Source organism: Mya arenaria, chromosome 16 (assembly GCF_026914265.1).
Source record: "Mya arenaria isolate MELC-2E11 chromosome 16, ASM2691426v1".
Taxonomy (NCBI): Eukaryota; Metazoa; Mollusca; class Bivalvia; order Myida; family Myidae; genus Mya; species Mya arenaria.
Window position 1 is genome coordinate 20,761,635 of NC_069137.1, and position 23,691 is coordinate 20,785,325.

Genomic DNA, 23,691 nt, shown 5'->3' on the forward strand with positions numbered 1-23,691 from the left:
CTAGTTGAGAAAAATATACCATAGTTCTTCGTGTATGGAGATTATTTTTGTTTACATAACTCTATAGGGAACTAGTGATCTTCGGGCGGGGCCAGTTATGGTCAATGGGTACGATTTGAAAACATTTGATAGAGGACCACTGTATGATGCTGCATACAAAAAATCATTGTACTGTGCTTAACGGTTTCAGACAAGATAATTTTCAAATATGTCCCTATATAAATATGCAAGAAACTTGTAACCCGGGGTCGGGGTAGATTTTTACCCAAGGCTTATATTTTTAACAAACTTGGTAGAGCACTTCAAGAAAATGTAATACTATAAATATATATGCCATAGGCCTTATTTTATTCAAAAATATTAGAAAGGTTTTCCTTTTGGTCGCCACGGAAAACAAATATATATATGGAACTAATTATTTGACGAATTTTGAAAGGGGACCAACATATCAATGTTCAAGTAAAGTTTCATCTATCATGGCCGGATGGTTTAGGTGGAGATGTCGTTTGAAGCATTTATTGATGGACGGTCGGACGACGGTCGAAAGTTGGTCGCCAAAGCAAAAAAGTACTACGCATACAAGATGTATGTTAATTCCCTATTTGTCTATTTTTTTGCCGTTTTAATAGGCTAACATCATCATTCAGATTTCGTAATTAATGTAAAAATGCAATAAAACCAACAATGTGACCTGTTCCTAGATTTGGAATTTGCTTGCTCAGGATATCAATTCGAAATCGTCGGTTAGTCTTAATTAAGCTGATACTTTTATTATCATATCGAAACTATATAAAATCATGGATTTAGTATTTTAGCAATTACATTTCGTTCTCCTCTTCAAGCTGTCTGATGGTAATGTCCTTTCTGGAACAACAGAAAATCAATACTTACTAAATGTGAGAACTAAATGTACGTAAAAATGATTTTATTGAAACACTACTTAACTAAGATTGATTGTAATGGCCACATTAATAGCAGTTGTATAAATTATGTGGATTCACAAGTTAATTGTTAGTGAAAAAGTATTTAATTCAAACCGCGTACGTGCATTTGTATCATGTGGATCTATTTACAGTAATACAACTTGATTATTTATATCATTCAAACATGCAAAATATTGTCCCTACCTATAAACATTACAAAAAATGAGAACATTTCCCATTCATATATTTCTCACGACTAAATAACATACTGTGACTGATTTTCTTTGAGGCGTTTGACTTCTTCTTCAGTTTTGAAAACTGACAATATTTATACTTATAATACTTGACACAAGTAATGCGACTTTTATACTTAAAGTTATTACCAATTCTCAGTAAACATGCGTACAATCCTTACTTTTCTTGAAAATACTACGCCAAACTTACAGGTCCGTCTCTATGCCAGAACTTTGAACTGGCTAGAAATATGACCATTGCGAAAACTAATGTTAGAAGGGATAATTAATGATCCTATTATCGATTTCTAAAATTATTCGTGGCCACACCGCAACAAAAATTATATTACATGACAATTTTCAAACAAATTAATAGTATGCTTACAAACAAGGAACACGAATCATATAAATGAACTTGTTCAGACAAATTAAATGATTAAGTTCTTTGTTTATGGAAATATATCTTCCGTTTTCACTTAAATACATCTTTAAACTTTGTTAATCAGTCAAAACGAAAGTAACTATCTATGTTATGGTTGTCACAATGATTATGTTTAAAAATCATGTCACTTTTCGATCATACATATATATGCCAATGTTGCATTTATTTTAATTAAGAAACATAATATAAATGCTAACTAACATAAGAGTTATAAAGATTTACAAATACTAAGACATAGAATAATTGTTGATACTGTCAACCAACATAATTTACAAAAATGGACCGGCAGGGTGTTGACGGATCGTCCACATATGATAAACAAATCCGTGCTTAAACGTTTAACATCCTATGTGTTCACAATATGTGACAATTCTCCGTTTCATCTCATTTGCACCGTTCAGATTGCCTCATTGATTGAAAAGTAACGAAATATGGACATTGATACTGTTACGTCTTCTTCTTAGTAATTTTCATATCAAAACTGTATAAATTTTATTCATGAATTTCATGTATTAATCACTCTAACCATTCTCACACTCTAACTTTTTCTTGTTCGAGCTGTTTAATTGCATATTCCTGTCTGAAACAACAACAAAAACTTACATCATTGAATACTAGAAGCACAATATAACCAGTAGTTCTTTTCCATTGTTTTTTTTTCGTAGACTTACGAAATAAGCCTGTAAACACAACTGATACTTTCTTTACAATATAGTTTCAACAACGATACAACATCATTATTACAATAATGCAATAATACTATCGTAATGAATAAGATAAATACAACAATTCATGAGGTATCATAATTAAAACATACCGGCAGCAATATGATAAATAATATTTTGGATGCAAGATTATACTATTCGTCAGGATAGTGGGTCCGTTCACGTCGGTTCTTTAGATGGTAGTGATTTTGCCGGGAAGGTAAGCACGGGTAATTTGGTTAGATAAAACGCCCCCTATATATCTATAAATAGCTCACTCATACGAGAACCGGAATGACCACTTGCATACTAAACAAGTATATAACAGATACATACACGACATACAGACGATATATTGACATTACATTTACAAGACATTGACTACCATCGCGCATTTAACTTGATGAAATGATAAAATGAACGGGTTGTTACATTCTTCCCTGCAATGTTAAATTCGTCCTCGAATTTGAGAATCAATGAAATTACCATTTCTTATAAACTAGAATAAATTATAAACTTTTAAGTAAAGTATATTATACCTATACTCTTAAGTAATATGCAATATCCATAATTATAGTTTATAAATGGGTAAACCTAACCTAAACATCTCAAGAACAAATTGAAACATTGTATTGACGTTAAGTATGTGGTACTCAAAGCATGATTACATATTGAAAATACAACATATTAGACTCATGCACAAACTTACAGCGGAAAGGTGCTTACAATACCCTGTAAAATATTATAAGATACCCGGGAAATAAAACTCCTACCACGCTACATGACTGTAAATTGAACCTACAAAAATATTATTCCAATTAAAAATGGCTACACGTAAAATATACAGTCCTGTGTAAGAGTAGATGACACCCACTCTCCATGACGGTCAGGTGGCTTCCGTTCTATAACTGGCCGGCATTCACGCACCACCGGTACTTCCGGTGGCGGAGGCGGTGGCGACGGATGTTCAATGCTACGGGTAGGCAGCGACGCTTCAAGAGTTGACGGTGCAGCTGACGACCCTGACCCTGTCAGCAAGACTGCGGGACTTTCGTCCGGCCGATTGGCCCTGTTAACTGGGGTCGTATGCCGAAGCGGCGAGGTTGTAGTTGGCAGAGACTCGTTAGGTGTTGAACTCGCGTTAAACTTACGAGATCCCTGCATCCGAGTGACGACGGGGTTCTGTCTGACGTTAGTGTTCCTCCGTTGCGGAATCACATAGTGAATGACACTATCGTCAGATGAAATCGCATCGGACTCGGAGCAACCATCGTCTTTGGCTGTTGCCCTTGTCACCCGTCTGTGTGTCTTTTTTGCTTTTGAATTAGCTACGTCATGGACTTCGTCTTTACCCGGAACAGACACAAATGGAAGCAAGAAGTTCCTATGCACTGTGCGCATGTCCTTTTGCGACTCCTAACAAATCTGGTAGACGGGGACGTCTGGATCATGGATCCCTACAATGATCTAAGGATCACGTTCCCACCTGTCTGCCAGTTTGTGTGTGCCCTTAAAGCCAACCTTCTGGACCAGTACCATGTCTCCAACTTCAAGACGGTTCTCTTGGACCTTGGCATCGTAGTTGTTCTTGTTGATGGCTGCGCGCTTCTGTGCGCTTTGGCCAGCTAGCTAGTATGCGTACCGCATGCGCTCCTTCAGCCGCTCTACGTAGTTACCGGGCCTAACGACGTCCTGATCCGGGTCTGTATCTAGAAATGTATCAACGGACAACCTAGGGTGCCACCTAAACAACAAATAATGAGGCGAAAACCCTGTAGTGCCATGCCTAGTAGCATTATTTGCTTGTACTAACGGCCCAATATACGTCGGCCAATCAACTTTCTGGTCCTCCGTCAAGTTCCCTAACATCTTTAGAAGAGTTCGGTTGAAACGTTCACATCCACCGTTTCCGGACGGATGGTACGGGGTCGTCCTTGTTTTACAAACTCCTGCAATATCACATAGAGACTTTATTAATTTGCAATCAAAATTGCGACCTTGATCACTATGCAATTGCTCTGGAAATGAAAAATTAGCAATGAAGTTATCATACAAGGCTTTAGCTGTGGCTTGGGCTGTAATTTTCTTGCAAGGGACGGCTTTTGCATAACGTGTAAAATGATCCGTTATAACAAAAATATCTTCGTAGCCGTCTTTGCCTATATCATGCTTGGGAAAATCCATACATACTAGTTGCATAGGACGATTTGTAACGATGGGCAGAAGTTCAGCCCTCGGTTTCGTCGGTTTTTTTTGACAAACACAATTCAAACATCCGGCGACCCTCTTGACTATATTTGCCTCCCTACCAGGCCAGTAAAACCACTGTCTGACCAACCACATGGTCTTAGCATTGCCGGTATCACTATGTGCTTCCGGTATGACGAGCTGACGAACCGGTGTGTTGTCCTGAATAGCGTTCCGGAAAAGTACTCCACGGTCTACCACGAGTCTTTTCCGCTCCCGTAGGAGATGCTGCACTGCTAGTGGCTCATTCCGGTGCCCTTCTCCCCCGCTACTCAGGATATGTATGACACGAGCATTAACTGGGTCCTTCTGGTGTTCGGCATTCCATGGTATTCTCGGCATGGGTAGTAGCTCAAATGTCTTACCTGCAGGTTGAGAAGTAGAATCCCCGGCCAAGCTGTAAACAAACGGTATATTCTCCGTAACCGAAAGGCATACGGCCTTAACAGCGTCCGGATATACAATTCTGCTCAAGCCATCAGCGTCGGTATTAGTTTTGCCCGTCTTATACACTATATGAAAATTGTAATTGGCCAAGGCCGCTACCCATCTATGCTGTGTGACATCAAATTTAGCAGTTGACAAAACATATGTCAAAGGATTATTATCGGTCATGACCTTGAATGAGTTATATAACCAGTAGTTCTTTTCTATTGTTTTATGTCGAAGACTTACGAAATAAGCCTGAAAACACAATTGATAACTTTTTTACATTATAGTTTCAACAACGATAAAACATCATTATTACAATAATGCAATAATACTATCGTAATGAATAAGAGGAATTCAACAATGCATGAGGAATCATAATTAAATCATACCGGCAGCAATATGATAAATAATCTTTTGAAAGATTATACTATTCGTCAGGATAGTGGGTCCGTTCACGTCGGTTCTTTAGATGGTAGTGATTTTGCCGGGAAGGTTAGCACGGGTATTTGGTTATATAAAGCGTCCCCTATATCTCTATAAATAGCTCACTTATACGAGAACCGGAATGACCACTTGCATACGAAACAAGTACATAACAGATACATAACAGATACATACGCGACATACAGACGATACTTTGACATTACATTTACAAGACATTGACTACCACAGTTACAACAGTACAATTGTTTTAGACATAACTATGTGTTTTATTTTATGCAATGGTCACATTTCTATCGGTTCTAAAGGTGCATTTCCAAGTTGATATTCAGTTGAAAAGTATTTTGATATTTTTTTTTAAATATTATCTATGTTATACTTAATAAAAATGCATTTGTTTCACATCATGAACATTCGTTAATAAAAATCTAGGATATCCAAACATGATTTAAAATAGTATCTTATTAACACAAGTTTAACTATAAAGAACTGAAATTTACATTTGCTTCTTAATCTCCACCGTCAGTATTTTTCTCCTTGCTTTAAAACATATATACATATTATTTATAAAGCTAAAAAAAGGAGTCAAGAGCTATTTATATTCCCGGGTTATGAGCGATGCATATCTAGCAGTTTTATTTTATTCTGATTAACATAATACATATGTTTATGGGATGAAATTGAATCTGAAAAATTACCATATTCATTTGATCTTCTAATTTGCACACAATAAACACAACAAAACAAGAATATTACACAGGTAATTGCGTTCCCAAATAAGTATGCAATAAACTTGTATCCCGGGGACGGGGTTAGTTTTAACCCCTGGCGTATATTTTGAAAGAGAACTCGGTATAGTACTTCTAGACAATGTAATACTCTAAAATATTTGTAGGGTTTTTCCCTTTGGTCGCCACGGAAACCAGAGTTCCTATGAAACTAAGTATTTAAATAAATTTAGGGAATTATGAGATAAATAAAGTTCCGTGTAATTTAGCCGTATGGTTTTGGTTGATATGTCGTTTAAATCATTATTAATTCACTCTGAGTACTACGCATACAAGATATACTGTATAACAATTCCCTGTTTGTTTAATTTTTAAGCCGTTTCAATAGACAAACTCTACCGTTCAGATTTCTTAAAATGATCTAAAATTCCGTAAAACGAACAATGGGACCGATTTATCTGCTTCTAGGTTTGGAATTTGCTTGCTCAGCATAGAAATTCGTTCGCGTCGATAAAACTTGATTAGGCCGATACTTTTATTATCATATCGAACGTATCAAATCATGGATTTAATATTTTGTAACAATTACCTTTCGTACCTCTCTTCAAGCTGTCTTATTGTAATGTTTTGTCTAAAACAACAGGTAAATAATACTTAAAAACTGTATTCGTACGCGTCGGTATTGCTTGATTTAGCTGATACTTTTATTATCATATCCAAATTGTATATAATCATGTTTTTTTTTACACTTACCTTTCGTTTTCCTCTTCAAGCTGTCTTATTGTAATGGTGTGTCTGAAACAACAGAAAAATAATACTTAAAAAATGTGATAACTAAATGTACGAAAAAATGCTTTTATTCGGACATTACTTAACAAAAGTATTTTTGTAATGGCCACATTATTAGCGGTTCTATATGTGTATTCACAAGTTAATTGTCAGTGAAAAAAGTAAGGATTTTATTCAAATCGCTTAAAAGTTTATCATGTGGACTTATTGATAGTAGTACAACCAGATAATTTACATCATTAATGCATGCAATATATTGTGTATCTCCCTACCTATAAACATTATAGCAAATGAGAACATTTCTCTTTAATGTAATTATCACGAAGAAATTACATACTGTGACTGATTTTCCTTGAGGCGTTTGACTTCTTCTTCAGTTCTGAAAAGTGACAATATATATACTTATAATACTTGACACAAGTTATGCGACTTTCATACGTAAGGTTATTAGTAATTGTCAGTATAGATGCGTAAAATCCTTAATTTCCTTGAGCATACTATGCCGTGCTTACCGGTCTGGCTTAATGCCAGAACTTTGAACTGGTTAAAAAGATAACCAAAGGCGGAAACTAATGTAAAAAGGATAATTACTGATCCTTTTATCGATTATTATTTACATTAACACTTCATTCCTTAACGATGGTTGTTGTTTATCAATATCAATTTATTTCTGTATAAAGTGCAATGGCATTTCTCATCGAAAACGCGTGCGTTTGTTCGATACTTCTGTACTGTCATTTGGCGCAATAATACAAATGGGCGGAACTTTATTTTCAATGAAAGCGTAGTAAAATTATTGGCAACCTATCAAAATAATGCAGACGACGAAAACTTCAGTATACCAGTGGAAACAAAATGAGCAACGATGATTTGAAGAACTATTAAATGTCAATGATGACGACTTATTTCGGGATTTGGAATTAACATTTAGTGATTGTAAAGCATTCGACAATTCAACAAAACATGAAATAAAGGAATTGAAATAACAGAAGGAAAAAGGAGAACTGAAGTAAGAACAAAACTATTGTACCAGGTTTAGAAGGGTTGGCGAGGAAGAAATAAAGGTTTTTCAATAGTCTCACCAGTCACAAAAAAAAAATGGAAAACACAGAGTGGACAGTAAAGGTATTTTAAGGTATGAAATTGTATTTTTCTTCATATTTTGTGAAAAAACAGTGTTAATTATTTAATTTTGATTCTCCAATGGGTGAAAAGATCAAACAAATTAATATTAAATCTTAAAATATGTACAAAAATAGTTCTTTAAATTTTAACATTTACAATAAAAAGATATTTAAACAATATTATGAAAATATATACAAAACTCATTTAATAGGAAAACATAAACATCTATAATAATAACATTATTAACACTAATTCAATAATTAAATGTTAAAAGTGTTTTTTCTAACTCCGGATTGGCACAGATATAGGTATGCTGAGCCTCTAAACATGTCTACTGTCTCAGAAGAGGTACTTTGCCAGATTTTGCGCAAGTTCTACTGCGAAGTCGCCTCGCAACCACCAAAAAGGCGCTCAAAGGCTTTCGGAGCTGGGTCTAAGGTGTATCGCAAGAATAGTATTAAGAACATACGATCTGGTCTGAACAGATATCTGACCGACCTTGGCCGCAACATGGACATTGTTCATGGCACACCATTAAAGGCTGCAAATCGCATACTTGATGGCTTCATGAAATAAAAAAAAACTAAGGCCGGACATTCCCGACCCACACATCACAAGCGTATCATAGAGCAAAGCGACCTTGAATCAATTTCAAGGTTCTTCGCCAATGCTCAATGCTCTCCAATTATTCTGCGACAGTGTGTATGATTCCAACTTGCTCTTCACTTCGTGTCACGCGGCCTTGAATTTCATCACCAGCTTCAAATCGACTCCTTTAAGTTAACCGAACACCATGACGAAATTAAGTATGACACCCTGAAGCACGAGACGCAGGAAAAAAAAATCCGAGTGGGCTTACCAAGGAGGAGGCTCCATCAGATCGCAGAATGTATACGACATGTGGCACATGTTGTCCTGTAGCAATGTTGAAGTTACTCATCAGTAAAACCGACAAATCGGCGTCGATGCTATTTAATGCCTGCTTCAAGGATGCCATTGCAATACCTGACGCAAATGACATTTGGTTCACCAATGGGCTCTGTCAATGCGGTCATATTGCAGTTTCATGGCTGACATTTGCAAAGCAAGCAAAACCACAGGTTGGTACACCGCACACAGTGTCAGGGCCACAGCTTTCCAAGAAATGAACGACCGCGGCTTTGAAGCTCGTCATATAATGTTCATATCCGGGCACAGAAATGAGGCGTCAATAAAGTCATATTCCAGTGCACACAGCAACGTCCATAAGAAAGAGCTCAGTTCAAAACTAAGTCTTTTCGCGTCCTCTGGCTCTACTTCCGCAAAAGCTCCCATTGCTAAACACGTTAACCAACCAACCGCCACCGTAGTTTCATCCGATGTAAAAGTCCAAAGAAATGACAATTCACTTGCTGATTTGTCCAACACCGTATTTCAACATGGTTCATTCGCCAACTGCTCCTGTACTTTAATATAACGCTAAATAAGTTAATTGACTTGAATTTATCTCAAACTTTAACTCGTGTTTAATAAACGCTTCTTGTTGCGAGTAATGATGGGAACTTTGCATGTGGCTATATTTGTGTCGTTTTCTTGTTATTGTAAATGTTCCTAACTCGAATTATATTTTCCTAGTTGTAAAACAGTTATAATGTGTATTTATAATATACTTGTCCTTGTAAATATAGAAATTGAACCTATATATATTAGGAACTATTTTATCTGCGCATTCATTGTTGTATTACATTTGGTTGAACTGTAGCTGTTCTTATTTACCCACCGCTGAGAACAACGAGAGAAAGAAAAATCAGAAAATGCTCTTGAAGAATCTATTTATTTAAGCTGTATTAAAGATTGAAATAAATGTAAATATAAACATTAAAATTCGACATGTTGCATTTCATTGGGGTATGGTATGCAATGGAACCATGTGCGCAACACAACGTATGCGACGGGCACAAAACAGAACAAAGATATGCCTAGGCTTATAACTGCCACATATACGTGTGTATGAGAATTGGAAAACTTAAAAAAAAAACATACTTATTTTATGAGACTTAAGCGACATGTTTATGCTTGATTTGGTAGTTTTCGTTTTACAAATCATATCTAGCGCTTTATTGCTGGACACCAAAATTAAAACATAGCTTGACCGCGCTCTTATTTTCAGCCAAATAGGCCAAATCCCCAAAAGTGTATCACATGACAATTTTAAAGCAAATTCACAGTATGCTTTAAACAAGTCACGCGAATCATAATTATGAACTTGTTCAGACAAATTAAATGATAGTTTTTTGTTTATGAAAATATAACATCCGTTTTCACTTAAAAATATTTATGATATTTGTTAATCGGTCAAAACGAAAGTAACTATTTAGGTTATGGTTGTCACTATGATTTTGTTTAAGAAGCATGACACTTTTCGATCATATATATATATATGTGTCAATGTTGCATTTATCTTTAATTACCGGTTTGATTTTAATACTTACAAAAAACAGAACATAAAAGCTAACTAACATAACAGTCAGTATGACTTACTTACACTAGGACTTAAAAACATTATCTATAGTGTCAACCATCATAATTTACAAAATGGACCAGCAGGGTCCTGATGGGTCGTCCACATCTGGTGGCCAACACAGTGCTTAAACGTTCAACAAGCTTAATGACTGTTTTAGTCTATGTTTTTGCCGTAGCCTTATGGTCGACTGCTACTAGATATAATGTACAAAAAAGAGCTGTACCAATACACATATGTCACGGTAAACATACATACTAAATGCATAAACTTGTTCTTAAGCTCTCGTGAAAAATAATGTTCGTTCAATTTATACTTCAAAAACATTAAATGTCGTAGTTTATACAAACCCGACATATTAACATTGAACAAAATAGTTTAGTGACACACAGAGACATTTATGTACTTAGATACATTCTTATTGTTTGAATGTTTATGTCGTACACGTATGAACGTTCTTGTACATATATTTACATTTCTGTATAAACGCACTCCGTTTTTCATGGATAAAGAACATTATTCCAAGTTGTTATAATGTATTTATACGTATTAAACTGAGTTTAAGGAAAGTCTCACATATCTGTAAATCTTAATTAAAGTGATACTTTTATAACCATAACTAAACGTATTTAAAACACATTTATTCAATAGCTTAACCATTACCCTTCTTTCTCCTGTACGAGCTGTCTGATTGCATTTTCCTGTCTGAAACAAAAGTGATACAAATATTTCAAAATGTAATATATAAAAAATACAGTACACTGTGCTAATTGCTTTAATTCTTATTACGTGTTTTATTGTACAAGTTTACCGCACGAACATAATAATAGTAAAACAACTAAATTATTCTTAGTATTAAGAGATGCAGTTTATCAATAAGGTCCTTACATATAAATACTTAAACAACAAATAACAGCCCCTATGATATATTTTTTTACGTTTGAAATACATACTGCAACAGTTTTATCTTGTGACGTTCACCTTCTTCTGCAGCTCTGAAGCAAAAGAAAATACTCTAACATAAAATTTCTGACACCAGTAAGGTGATTTATGGCCAAGCTATTTCTAATTGTAACTATACTACTGACATTATTATCTTTTTTTTAAATATTCAACCCAAGTAACCAGTCCGTCCCTATGCATTTGGTTAATAGCTATAACTAAAAGCTACTACTACGGTGAATACGACAATCACTGATCCATCAATCGAATAATGAATTAATTTGAGGTCAAACCGCAACCATCTGGATGACACAACGTATAATACGGGCTTGACACAGAGCAAAGACAGGCCAATTCCTATTTTTGCTTCATATACGGATGTGTACGAATAGAAATGCATTCTTTCTAGATGCTTAAATTATAGGCCTACAAGCAAACGAATAAACTCGAACCTGTAGTGTCCGCTCCGTAAAATATATTGATGATACAATTATATAAAAATCGTAAGTATGCTTATGCAAGGATATGCAATTGTCTACGTTTCAGTAAAATGAATTAGGATAACATTTTTTCTCTTGTTTATAAAATAATTACCGATAGGTGGCGTTGATAAACAGAAAAACCATGCACATAAACATGTAAAAGCATTAAATATGGGGAACCGATACGTTCACAACGATTCAATTGAGTGTTAATAAGTACAATACTAATGTTATGGTGAAAATTTTCTATATTTTGTAAGTTTATCATATAAATTGTCTAATTTGTTTTCACTTGTAAACCAAGAACATGGCGATATTAAATACACTTGCACTACTCGATTTCGAACGAATACAAGAATCATATAAATTGATATGTTTTCATTGTTACGGAAAATACGAGTGGTGAGGTCCGACATCTAGTGGTAATAAACACCGTGTAAATTGAATTACAAACTGGTTGATATTTCTGAGTATTCCTTAAAGGAGGGCTCAATCTCAGTTGTTAACCTCAACTAGTTGACCACGTCACCAAGCTCAAATAGCTTTTTAAACATTTTGTCACCTTGACAGACCTTGCATCGTTTTCCCAAGTTCTTCACATAGAAACACATTGAAATAGTATTTATAGTATATTTACTATTTCTATTACGTTGTCGTGGAATAACCAGTTATCGGTACGTTTTAGCCTTTCGCTTTTTCTAACAGACATAAACGATACAGACTTATAAATCCCAACCCTACTATGCTTACAAAAACGTGAGTATTCCCCGACTCTCTCATTTTTACGCCCTTTGAATGGACTTACATCACCGTTTTGATTCCTTAATTGACTTGCCATGATTGTTATTTATTTTACTTTGGCTGCAATTTGCTTGTTCTATATAAGTATAATCACATGTCGGTAACTCTTAAATAAACAGATACTTTCATCATAATATTTAATCTTAATAATTCAAAAAATCAGAACAAAAGTAGTTTTAAACATTGCCTTGCTTTCTCCTCTTCAAGATGTTAAATTGCAATGTTCTGGCTAAAACCACAGATAAGCAATAATGACAAAATATTTGCAAATACTTTGTAATGATCCTATTCAGAAATTACATAACTAAGTGTTTTATTTTATAATTGCAATTATGTATGTAAATGTACAAATTAACGGTAAGTTTTAATCCTTAGTGTTTACTACGAATATCGTACGTAATAGTTTATCGCGTAGACATACTCAAAGTAGTGAAACTATATAATACGTACTATTAAACATGCATAATAGCGTTTAACTCCCGACGATTAAACAACATAAAAGTTGAGAACATAAAATATATTTTTTTGCTTAACTACATACTCTGACTGTTTGTCGTTGAGGAGTTTGACTTCTTTTTCAGCTCTGAAAGATGTAAATTTGATATATAAAAGAATGCATGCCAACATTAATTCGATTTACATAAAATAAACATACACATTGTTAATCAGTTAACACGAAAGACACACTTTCGGTAAGTTTTGTTCCTATTGTTTTCTAAAACACATGTGACAATCGTCGTTCACATATAAGTATCAATGTTGCATTAATCTTTTGATAGCAATGACATTTTGACCAATCGCAAAAAAGAAACTGAAGAGCAGGTAAAAAAACTGGAATGAAAACTTGCCTGACTAAACTAACACATCTGGAGGAACAACAAAGTGCTAAAACGTATAGCTAGCTCTCAAACCAGTATGATCTTGCTCAGATTCAAAATTCATTTTTGGTCTAATTTAGAAACCTACTCTCATATTTATATGACATAGCTGTGATGTGGTTGTCATTGTATTTCAAAATTGATAATGTAATTGAGTTGTATTCAGCTCAAAATGTCAATATACTGTGCATTCAGTATTTGGATTTGAATATTGATAAAGAGCAAATATGTTACTATTTTAATCACCTGATTGTTATAGGTCTAACTTTCGTTATATTTGAGCCTCCATTGTTTTCTGAAGACCATGATTTATCGACATTTAATTTTAATCCCCATCAATTCAACCTCAAGCATACTGTGCATTCACAACATATGACAATTCCCCGTTTCATCTCATTTGCACCGTCCAGATTGCCTCATTGATTGACAAGTACCGAAACATGGACATTGATACTGTTATGTCTTCTTCTTAGTAATTTTCATATCTAAACTTCATAATTTATCAATCATGAAGATCATGTTTTAATCATTCTAACCATTACCTCCCTTTTCCTTGTTCGAGCTGTTTAATTGCATCTTCCTGTCTGAAACCACAAAAAAGCAAAACTTACAACATGTGATAACTAGAAGTACAACGCAATGTTGTTTTTTATTGAGACATTACATAACGATGTCTTTTTTTGCAATGGCAACAATTCTATCGGTTCTACATGTGCATTTCCAAATTGATATTCAGTAAGAAAGAATTTTGATATTATTTTCTTTTAAGTATTAGCTATGTTATACCTAATAAAAATGCATTTGTTTCACATCATGAACATTCGTTAATAAAAATGTAGAATATCCAAACATAAATTTAAAACGTATCTTATTAACACAAGTTTAGCTATAACGAACTGAAATTTGCATTTGCTTCTCAATCTACAACGTAAGTACTTTTCTCCTTGCTTTGAAACATATACAAATTAGTTATAAAGCTGAAAAAAGGAGTGTAGAGTTTGTTATTTTCGGGTTTGAGCGATGTATATCTAACAGCTTTATTTCATTCTGATAAACATAATACATATGTATAGAGGATGAAATTGAATCTGAAAAATTACCATATTCATTTGATCTTCTAACTTGCACACAAAAAAACACAACAAAACAAGAATATAACACAGGTAATTGCGTTATTTAGACTAATTAATTTAAGAGTATTATTCACTATGACTGTTTTATTGCAGCTCCTGTTCTATGAATTATTTTTAATATTTTTCCTATATAAGTGTGCAAGAAACTTGTGGAAGCCTATTTGTGGAGTGTTTTTGTTGTTCTTCCAAAATTCATGTTTGTGACTTTTTGTTTTTGTGTTCCATGTCTTTGGCGTTTATCCAGTGCCGTCAAACCGGATTGCTACTGAGCTTGTTTCTGTAGCTTTTCACATCAGAATTGTATCCCGATGAATGACTAAGTTTAAACCATGGGCGTATATTTTGAAAAAGAACTCGGTAGAGCACTTCTAGACAATGTAATACTCCAAATATATAGGTTCCAGGCATATTTTTTTCCTAAAATATTTGACAAATGTAAGGTTTTTTTCCCTTTGGTTACCATGGAAAACAGAGTTCCATATGGAACTAATTATTTAAAGAATTTTGAAAGGGAATTAAAAGATCAATATTCAAGTGAAATAACATCTAATTTGGCCGGATGGTTTAGGGGGATATATCGTTTGGGGCAAATATTGATTGACGGTCGGACGACGGACGACAATCGGTCACCGATGGAAAAATTCACACTGAGTACTACGCATACAAAATATGTAACAATTCCCTGTTTGTCTAATGTTTAAACCGTTTCAATAGGCTAACTTCACCGTTCAGATTTCGAAAATTATGTAAATGCCATTAAACGAACATTGTGGCCAACTTGGTTGGGTATTTGCTCAGCGTATAAATTCTTACGCATCGGTAAAGCTTGATTAAGCTGATACTTTTAATATCATATCAAAATTGTATAAAATCATGCATTTAATATTTTTTAACAATTACCTTTCGTGCTCCTCTTCAAGCTGTTTTATTGTAATGCTTTGTCTGAAAAAAAGAAACATAATAATAAGACAATGTGATAACTAAAAAAAACGAAAAAATACTTTTATTCAGACATTACTTAACTAGGTTTTTTGTAATAACCACAATATAAACAGTTCTATAGCTTTATTCACAAGGTAATTGTCAATATAAAAAGAAAGTATTATATTCAAATCGCGCACAAGTTTATCATGAGGACTAACTAATAGTAATACAACCAAATAATTTATATCATTAAAGCATGCAATTAATTGTGTATCTCCCTACCTATAAACATTTGAACAAATGAGAACATTTCTCTTTAATGTAATAACACGACGAAATTACATACTGTGACTGATTTTCCTTGAGGCGTTTGACTTCTTCTTCAGTTCTTAAAAGTGACAATATATATACTTATAATACCCGACGCAAGTAATGCGACTTTCATATGTTAGGTTATTACTTATTGTCAGTATACATGCATAAAAACCTTAATATTCTTTAACATGCTAGGCCGAACGTACCGGACTGACTCTATGCCATAACTTTAAACTGGTTAGAAATATGACCAAAGGCGAAAACCAGAGAGTCAAAAAGGATAATTACTGATCCTATTATCGATATTTAAAATTATTTGTGGCCAAACCGCAACCAAAATTGTATAACATGACAATTGAAAACAAATTCACAGTATGCTTACAAACAATTAACAGGAATCATATTAATGAACTTGATCAGACATAATAAATGATAGTTCTTTGTTTATGAAAAAATAACTTCCGTTTTCACTTAAAAACATTGAATTATTTATAAACTTTGTTAATCAGTCAAAACAAAAGTATATATTTAGGTTATGGTTGTCACTTTGAATTTGTTTTAAAAGCATGACAATTTACGATCATATTTATATATATATTGGCATATATTGTATAACATACAATATATAATATATAATATATATAATATATAATATAATATATATATATACAATATATAATATATTGTATAACATACAATATATAATATATATAATATATAATATATATAATATATAATATATATATACAATATATAATATATTGTATAACATACAATATATAATATATAATATACATAATATATAATATATATATATATAATATATAATATATAATGGCATATATTTGTATATATTGTATATTATATATATATATATATATATATATATATATATATATATGCCAATGTTGCATTTATCTTTACTTACCGGTTAGAGTTTAACAATTACAAAAAAATAAATAAATAAAAGCTAACTAACATAACAGTTATAATGATTTACAAACACTAAGACTTAGAATAATCGTCTATACTGTCAACCAACATAATTTACAAAAATGGACCAGCAGGGCCTTGACGGGTCGGCCACATCTGGTTGACACGACAGTGCTTAAACTTTTAACAAGCTTATTGACTGTTTTGGTTGATGTTTTTGCCGTACCCATTTGGTCGACTGCTACTATATATAATGTACAAAAAGAGCTGTACCAGTACATTTAAGTCACAGTGAACATATATACTAAATGCATAAACTTGATATAAAGCTTTTGTGAAAAATAATGTTCGTTCAATGTATACTACATAAACATTAATTGTCGTAGTTTATACAAACCCGACATATTAGCATTGAACCAAATCGTCTAGTGACACAGAGACATTTATGTACTTAGATACATTCATATTTTTTGAATGTTTATGTAGTACACGTATGATCGTTTCTGTACCTATGTTTTACATTTCTGTATAAACGCACTCCGTTTTTCATGGATAAGAGACATTATTCCAAGTTGTTATGATGTATTTATACGTATTAAACTGAGTTTCAGGAAACCCCTTTCATACTGTTTTGTTAAGAAATGCAATTTTCCTGCTCATCATAGGAATTCTCACACATCTGTAAATCTCAATTAAACTGATACTTTCATAACCATATCTAAACATTAATAACTTGTAAAAAAACACATTTATTCAATATCTTAACCATTACCCTTCTTTCTCCTGTACGAGCTGTCTGATTGTAATTTCCTGTCTGAAACAAAAGTGAAACAATTATTTCAAAATGTAATATATAAAAATACAGTACACTGATCTGATTGCTATATTTCTTATTGCTTGTTTTATTTTGTAGAAGTTCACCGCACGAATATAATACTAGTAAAACAAATAAGTAATACTTAGTATTGAGAAATGCAGTTTATCATTGATCTTCTTACATATAAATATCTAAACAACCCATAACAGCCCCCTATGTTATATTTTTTAACGCTTGAAATACATACTGCAACAGTTTTTCCTTGTGACGTTCACCTTCTTCTGCAGCTCTGAAGAAAAGGAAAATATATGAACAAACAATCCCTTAAACCAGTAACGTGATTTATGGCCAAGTTTGTAAATGTTCTACTGATATTATTTTTAAAATATATTAAGCCGAAATAACCAGTCCGTCCCTATGCCTTTGGTTAATAGCTATAACTAAAAGCTACTACTGAGGTGAAGATGACAATCACTGATCCATCAATCGATTAATGAAATAATTGAGGTCAAACCGCAACCATCTGGAAGACACAACGCTGATACGGGCTTAAAACAGAGACAAGATTTCTACTTTTGCTTCATATACGGATGTGTACGAATAGAAATTCATTCTATCTAGATACTTAAACTATAGGCCTACAAGGAAACGAATAAGCTCGAACCTGTAGTGCCGGTTCCGTGAAATATATTGATGATACAATCATATACAATTATCTAAGTATGCTTAAAAACAATGTAATTGTCTACCTTTCATTAAATGAATTAGGATTCCATTTTACCTCTTGTTACTAATATAATTACCACTAGGTGGCGTTGAAAACACGAATGAATCATGCGCATAAACATGTAAAAGCAGTAAATTATGGGGAACCGATACGTTCACAACGATTCAATTGAGTTTTAATAAGTACAAGACTAATGTTATGGTAAACAATTTCTATCTTTTGTAAGATTATCATATGAATGCTAATTTGTTTTCACTTGTAAACCAAGAACATGGCAATATCTAATTCACTTGCACTACTCGATTTCGAACGAATAGAAGAATCATATGTATTGATATGTATTCAATCATTGTTACGGAATATACGAGTGGTGAGGCCCAACATCTAGTGGTAATACAGACCCAGTAAATTGAATTACAAACTGGTGGGTATTTCTGAGTATTCCCTCAAGGAGGGTCTCAATCTCAGTTGTTTTCCCCATCTAGTTGACCAAGCTCAAAAATATTTTATTTGATATTCAGTTATAAAGTATTTTGATAATATTTATTTTAAGATTAGCTATGTCATTTCGTTATATTTGAACCTGTATTGTGTACTGAAAACCATGATTCATCTTATTGAATTTTAATTCCCATCAATTCAACCCCAACCATACTGTGCATTCACAACATTATGACAATTCCCCGTTTCATCTCATTTGCACCGTTCAGATTGCCTCATTGATTGAAAGTACCGACACATGGACATTGATACTGTTATGTCTTCTTCTAAGTAATGTTCATATAAACACTTCATATTTTATCAATTATGAAGATCATGTATTAATCATTTTAACCATTACCTCCCTTTTTCCTGTTCTAGCTGTTTAATTGCATCTTCCTGTCTGAAACAACAAAGAAGCAAAACTTACAACATGTGATAACAAGAAGTACATTGCAATGTTGTTGTTTATTGAGACATTACATGTGGCTTTTTTCATGGCCACATTTCTAGCGGTTCTACCGGTGCATTTCCAAGTTGGTATTCAGTTAGAAAGTATTTTAATATTATCTTTTATTTTTAATATTAGCTATGTTATACTTAATAAATACGCATTTGTTTCACATCATGAACATTCGTTAAGAAAAATGTAGAATATCTAAACATGAATTAAAATAGTATCATATTAACACGAGTTTAACTATAATGAACTGATATTTGCATTTGCTTCTCAATCTTCAACGTTAGTATTTTTCTCCTTTCTTTGAAACATATACATATAAGTTATAAAGTTGAAAAAAGGAGTGTAGAGCTAATTATATTTCCGGGTTTGAGGGATGCATATCTAGCAGCTTTATTCTGATTAACATAATATGTATGTTAAGGGGATGAAATTATATCTGAAAAATTACAATATTCATTTGATCTTCTAAAGTGCACACAATAATCAGCACAAAACAAAGACATTACACAGGTTCTTGCGTTATTTTGACTAATTAATTTAAGAGCATTACTCAAAATGTCTAGAAAAAGAACTTGGTAGAGCATTTCGAGATAATATAATACACTATATATTTGGCTCTAAGCTTTGAGTACTACGCATACAAGATATATGACAATTCCCTGTTTGTCTAATTTTTAAGTCGTTTCAATAGGCTAACTTCAACGTTCAGATTTCTTAAATGATGTAAAAATGCCATAAAACTAATATTATGACCGATTTGCCTGCTTCTATGTTTGAACTTTGCTTGCACAGTAATCGTTTGAAGTTATTATATAGAATGTTGGATGACGGACGACAGACGGTAGCCAGCTCTAAGTACTACACACACAAAATATATGACGATTTCGTTTGTATTTTTTAAGCCGTTATATAGGCTTACTTCCTAACTTCAGATGTATCAATTGATTACAAAATGACATAATACGAACATTGTGGCCGATTTAGCTGCTTCTAGGAAATTGCTTACTTAGCAAATACATTTGTTCGCTTCGGTCAATGTTAATTTATCTGATCCTTTATCATCATATCGAAACTGAATAAAATCATGGATTTAGTATTTTAACACTTACCTTTCGTTCTCCTCTTCAAACTGTCTTATTGTAATGTCATGTCTGAAACAAGAGAGAAACAATATTTTTTGAGACATTACTTAACTACGTGTTTTGTTATGGCCACATTACTATCAGTTATATATAATAATATAACATAACCAGATAATTTATATCATACAAGCATGCAATATATTGTCTAGCTCTTTACCTGTATACATTAGAACATATGAGAACACTTTCCTTTGCTATATTTATCACGATAAAATTACATACTGTGACTCATTTTCCTTGAGGCGTTTGACTTCTTCTTCAGTTTTGAAAAGTGACAATATATATACTTATAATACTTGAATAAGACTTTCATTGTATTTCTAATTGCCAGCATACATGCGTAGCATCCTTAATTTTCTTGAACATACTAAGCCGAACTTACCAATCTGTCTCTATGCCAGAACTATAAACCGGTTAGAACTATGTCCAAAGGCGAAACACAATGTTAGAAAGCGAAATTTATATTCCAATTACCGATATCTAAAATTATTTGTGGCCAAACCGCAACAATGTACGCAACACATCGTATGAAACGGGCACAAAACCGAGCAAATATATGCCTATATTCTTGCTGCATATAGGTGTGTATAAGAAAAGGACTACTTTAAAGTTAAACGTTGGGTATTTAATACGAATCGCATACGTACAAGTTTACCGTACGAAAATAATAATAGTAGAACAACTAAATAATTTATAATATTAAGAGATGCAGTTGATCGTTTAGCTTCTAACATATTAACAATATAAACATAAATAAGAACGTCCTATGATATATTTATCACGCTTGAAATACATACTGAGACAGTTTTTCCTTGTGACGTTCACCTTCTTCTATCTTTCTGAAAAAAGGATAATATACGAACATATAATCCATGACAAGAGTAAGGTGATTTACATAGGGCAAGATGCTTCCAATTGCTACTATTCATGCAAAACACTTTTTAGTATTAAACCCAAATAACCAGTCTGTCCCTGTGCCTTTGGTTAAAACAATGACCAAAAGTGACTGAGGTGAACTATACTTTATGTGCATTAACAAATTAATTATCAATAAAACAGCAAGGATTTTATTTAAATCGCGTTCGTACAAATTTATCGTGGGGACTTACTTACTTTCACATTTCCTTATAATTACACGATCTAAGACTTCTTGGATTACGAAAAATAACCCCAAATACTACTAATAATAAAAGTTATAAGAATAATAATAATAATAATAATAATAATAATAATAATAATAATAATAATAATGATAATAATATTAAAAAAATCATCATAGTAATGATTTTTTATTAATATTCGTATTAATATTAACAATAATAATAAAAAAATAAAATGACAATAACATCATAAATCATTTACAATTAAACCTTTCCTTTGTTCAATTTGTTACCACCCTAGCCTCATTACAAATGTTATGACTTAAAAATTATTTTTTTTCGTACAATATTTGAAAATGAGAGAAACTGAATAATCAAAGATAGTTCTTATCGTAGTACAAGTCACCCGGGGACAACATAGATAAATGTTTTTAAAAATGTATATACCTGTCCAAAATTTATTTCCTGAAGCTTCTCAATGAGAAACTAGGTAAACAAGGAGTAAAATTTAAAAACAAGACTTGGTGGATGAGCACTATTTGGTGATAAATACATACTATTAAAACAAAGCGATTTTAGACAAGTAGATTCTTGAAGTCTGGTGAACATATTATTTGGTGACCCCTGGGACGATATTTGTTTTGACCCAAGAGGCATAATTGAATAGGCTTGATAGAGGATTATTAAAAAATGCTGCAAACAAAAGTCGGAGCCTTTTTTTGGTTTATCCCTATACAAGTCTATAGAAAACATGTGAACCCAAGGCGTGGTCTGGTATGTTCCAAAAGGGCGTAATTTGAACAAACACGTTAAATGACTACTATATGATGCATCATACAAAATATCAATGGTCTGGGCCTAGCGATTTCAGTCAAGTAAATTTCAAATGTTTTCTTACATAAATATATTTGGAACTTGTGACCTCCTGGCGGAGCCAGCTATGACCCAAGGGTACGATTTAAAAACAATTGATGGAAGACAACTGTGTGATGCCACATACAAATTATCATGGGTCTTTGCCTAGCGGTTTCATACAATACATTTTCAAATATTCCCTATGTATGCAAGAAACCTGTATCCGGGGACGGGGTAATTTTTGGCCCCATTGGGATACTGTGGACAAACTTGGTATAGTAGACAATGTAACACACTAAATATCAAAGATCTAGGCCTAATGGTTTTGTCTAGAATATGTTTATTTTTTTTTCTTTTGGTTGCCACAGTTACCAGGATTCGACATTGAATTCCTTCACTTTGTAATCACCTAAATTGGTGGTTTAGGAGGAGATGTCCTTCGAAGTAAGTATTAATAAATAGTCGGACGACGGACGCCAGACGGTCGGCGATAACAAAAGCTCGACCTGAGTACTACGCATACAAAACATGTAACAAAACCCTGTTTGGCTTATTTCAAAGCCGTTTTAACAGGCTAACAATACCGTTCAATTATTTTTATTGATTGAAAAGTGCCATAAAACGAGCATTGTGACCATTATGTCTGCCTCTTGGTCTGCAATTTTATCCATGAAACGAAATTAGTGCTCAGAATATCTACTTTGTTTTGCAAATTGTGCCATAACACGAACATCTATACCGGTTCGCCTGCTTCTTGGTCTAGAATTTGCTTGCTCAATTTATAGATTCGCACACGTCGGTAAAAATTAATTCACCTGATACTTTCATCATAATATCAAAACTTCATAATTTATAAAATAAAGTATGTATTATTTTAACCACAACCTTTCGCTCTCCTGCTCAAGCTGTCTTTTTGACATTTCCTGTCTGAAACAACAGAGAAACAGTAATCATAAAACGCGTTAAAAGTACAGTACAACTATTGTATTGAGACATTACTTTACTAAGTGATTTATTTCATTATGGCTACAATACTGGCAGTTTTATAAATGTCATTTGTAAACAAAGTCAGTATCTTATTCGAAACGCGTACGTACAAGTTTATCGTGTGAAAATTCTTAAAGAAATACAACTA

The 23,691-nt window shown here is 33.1% G+C and overlaps 1 protein-coding gene across 1 annotated transcript in view; it reads right to left on the reverse strand.

Annotated features, from left to right (window-relative positions):
• The window catches only part of LOC128222232 (uncharacterized), a 35,289-nt gene extending 11,812 nt beyond the window's left edge, over positions 1–23,477 (reverse strand). The window contains exons 1-15 of the mRNA XM_052931178.1: positions 23,442–23,477; positions 21,399–21,440; positions 20,569–20,610; positions 19,358–19,399; positions 18,037–18,078; positions 17,745–17,786; positions 16,071–16,112; positions 15,701–15,742; positions 14,210–14,251; positions 13,331–13,372; positions 11,518–11,559; positions 11,228–11,269; positions 7,277–7,318; positions 6,904–6,945; positions 823–864 (exon numbers count right to left, since the gene is read on the reverse strand). Coding sequence (XP_052787138.1) covers positions 823–864; positions 6,904–6,945; positions 7,277–7,318; positions 11,228–11,269; positions 11,518–11,559; positions 13,331–13,372; positions 14,210–14,251; positions 15,701–15,742; positions 16,071–16,112; positions 17,745–17,786; positions 18,037–18,078; positions 19,358–19,399; positions 20,569–20,610; positions 21,399–21,440; positions 23,442–23,476 — 623 coding nt within the window. The 5' untranslated portion in view covers position 23,477. The remainder of the gene's footprint in view (positions 1–822; positions 865–6,903; positions 6,946–7,276; positions 7,319–11,227; positions 11,270–11,517; positions 11,560–13,330; positions 13,373–14,209; positions 14,252–15,700; positions 15,743–16,070; positions 16,113–17,744; positions 17,787–18,036; positions 18,079–19,357; positions 19,400–20,568; positions 20,611–21,398; positions 21,441–23,441) is intronic.
• Between the last annotated feature and the right edge of the window lie 214 nt (positions 23,478–23,691).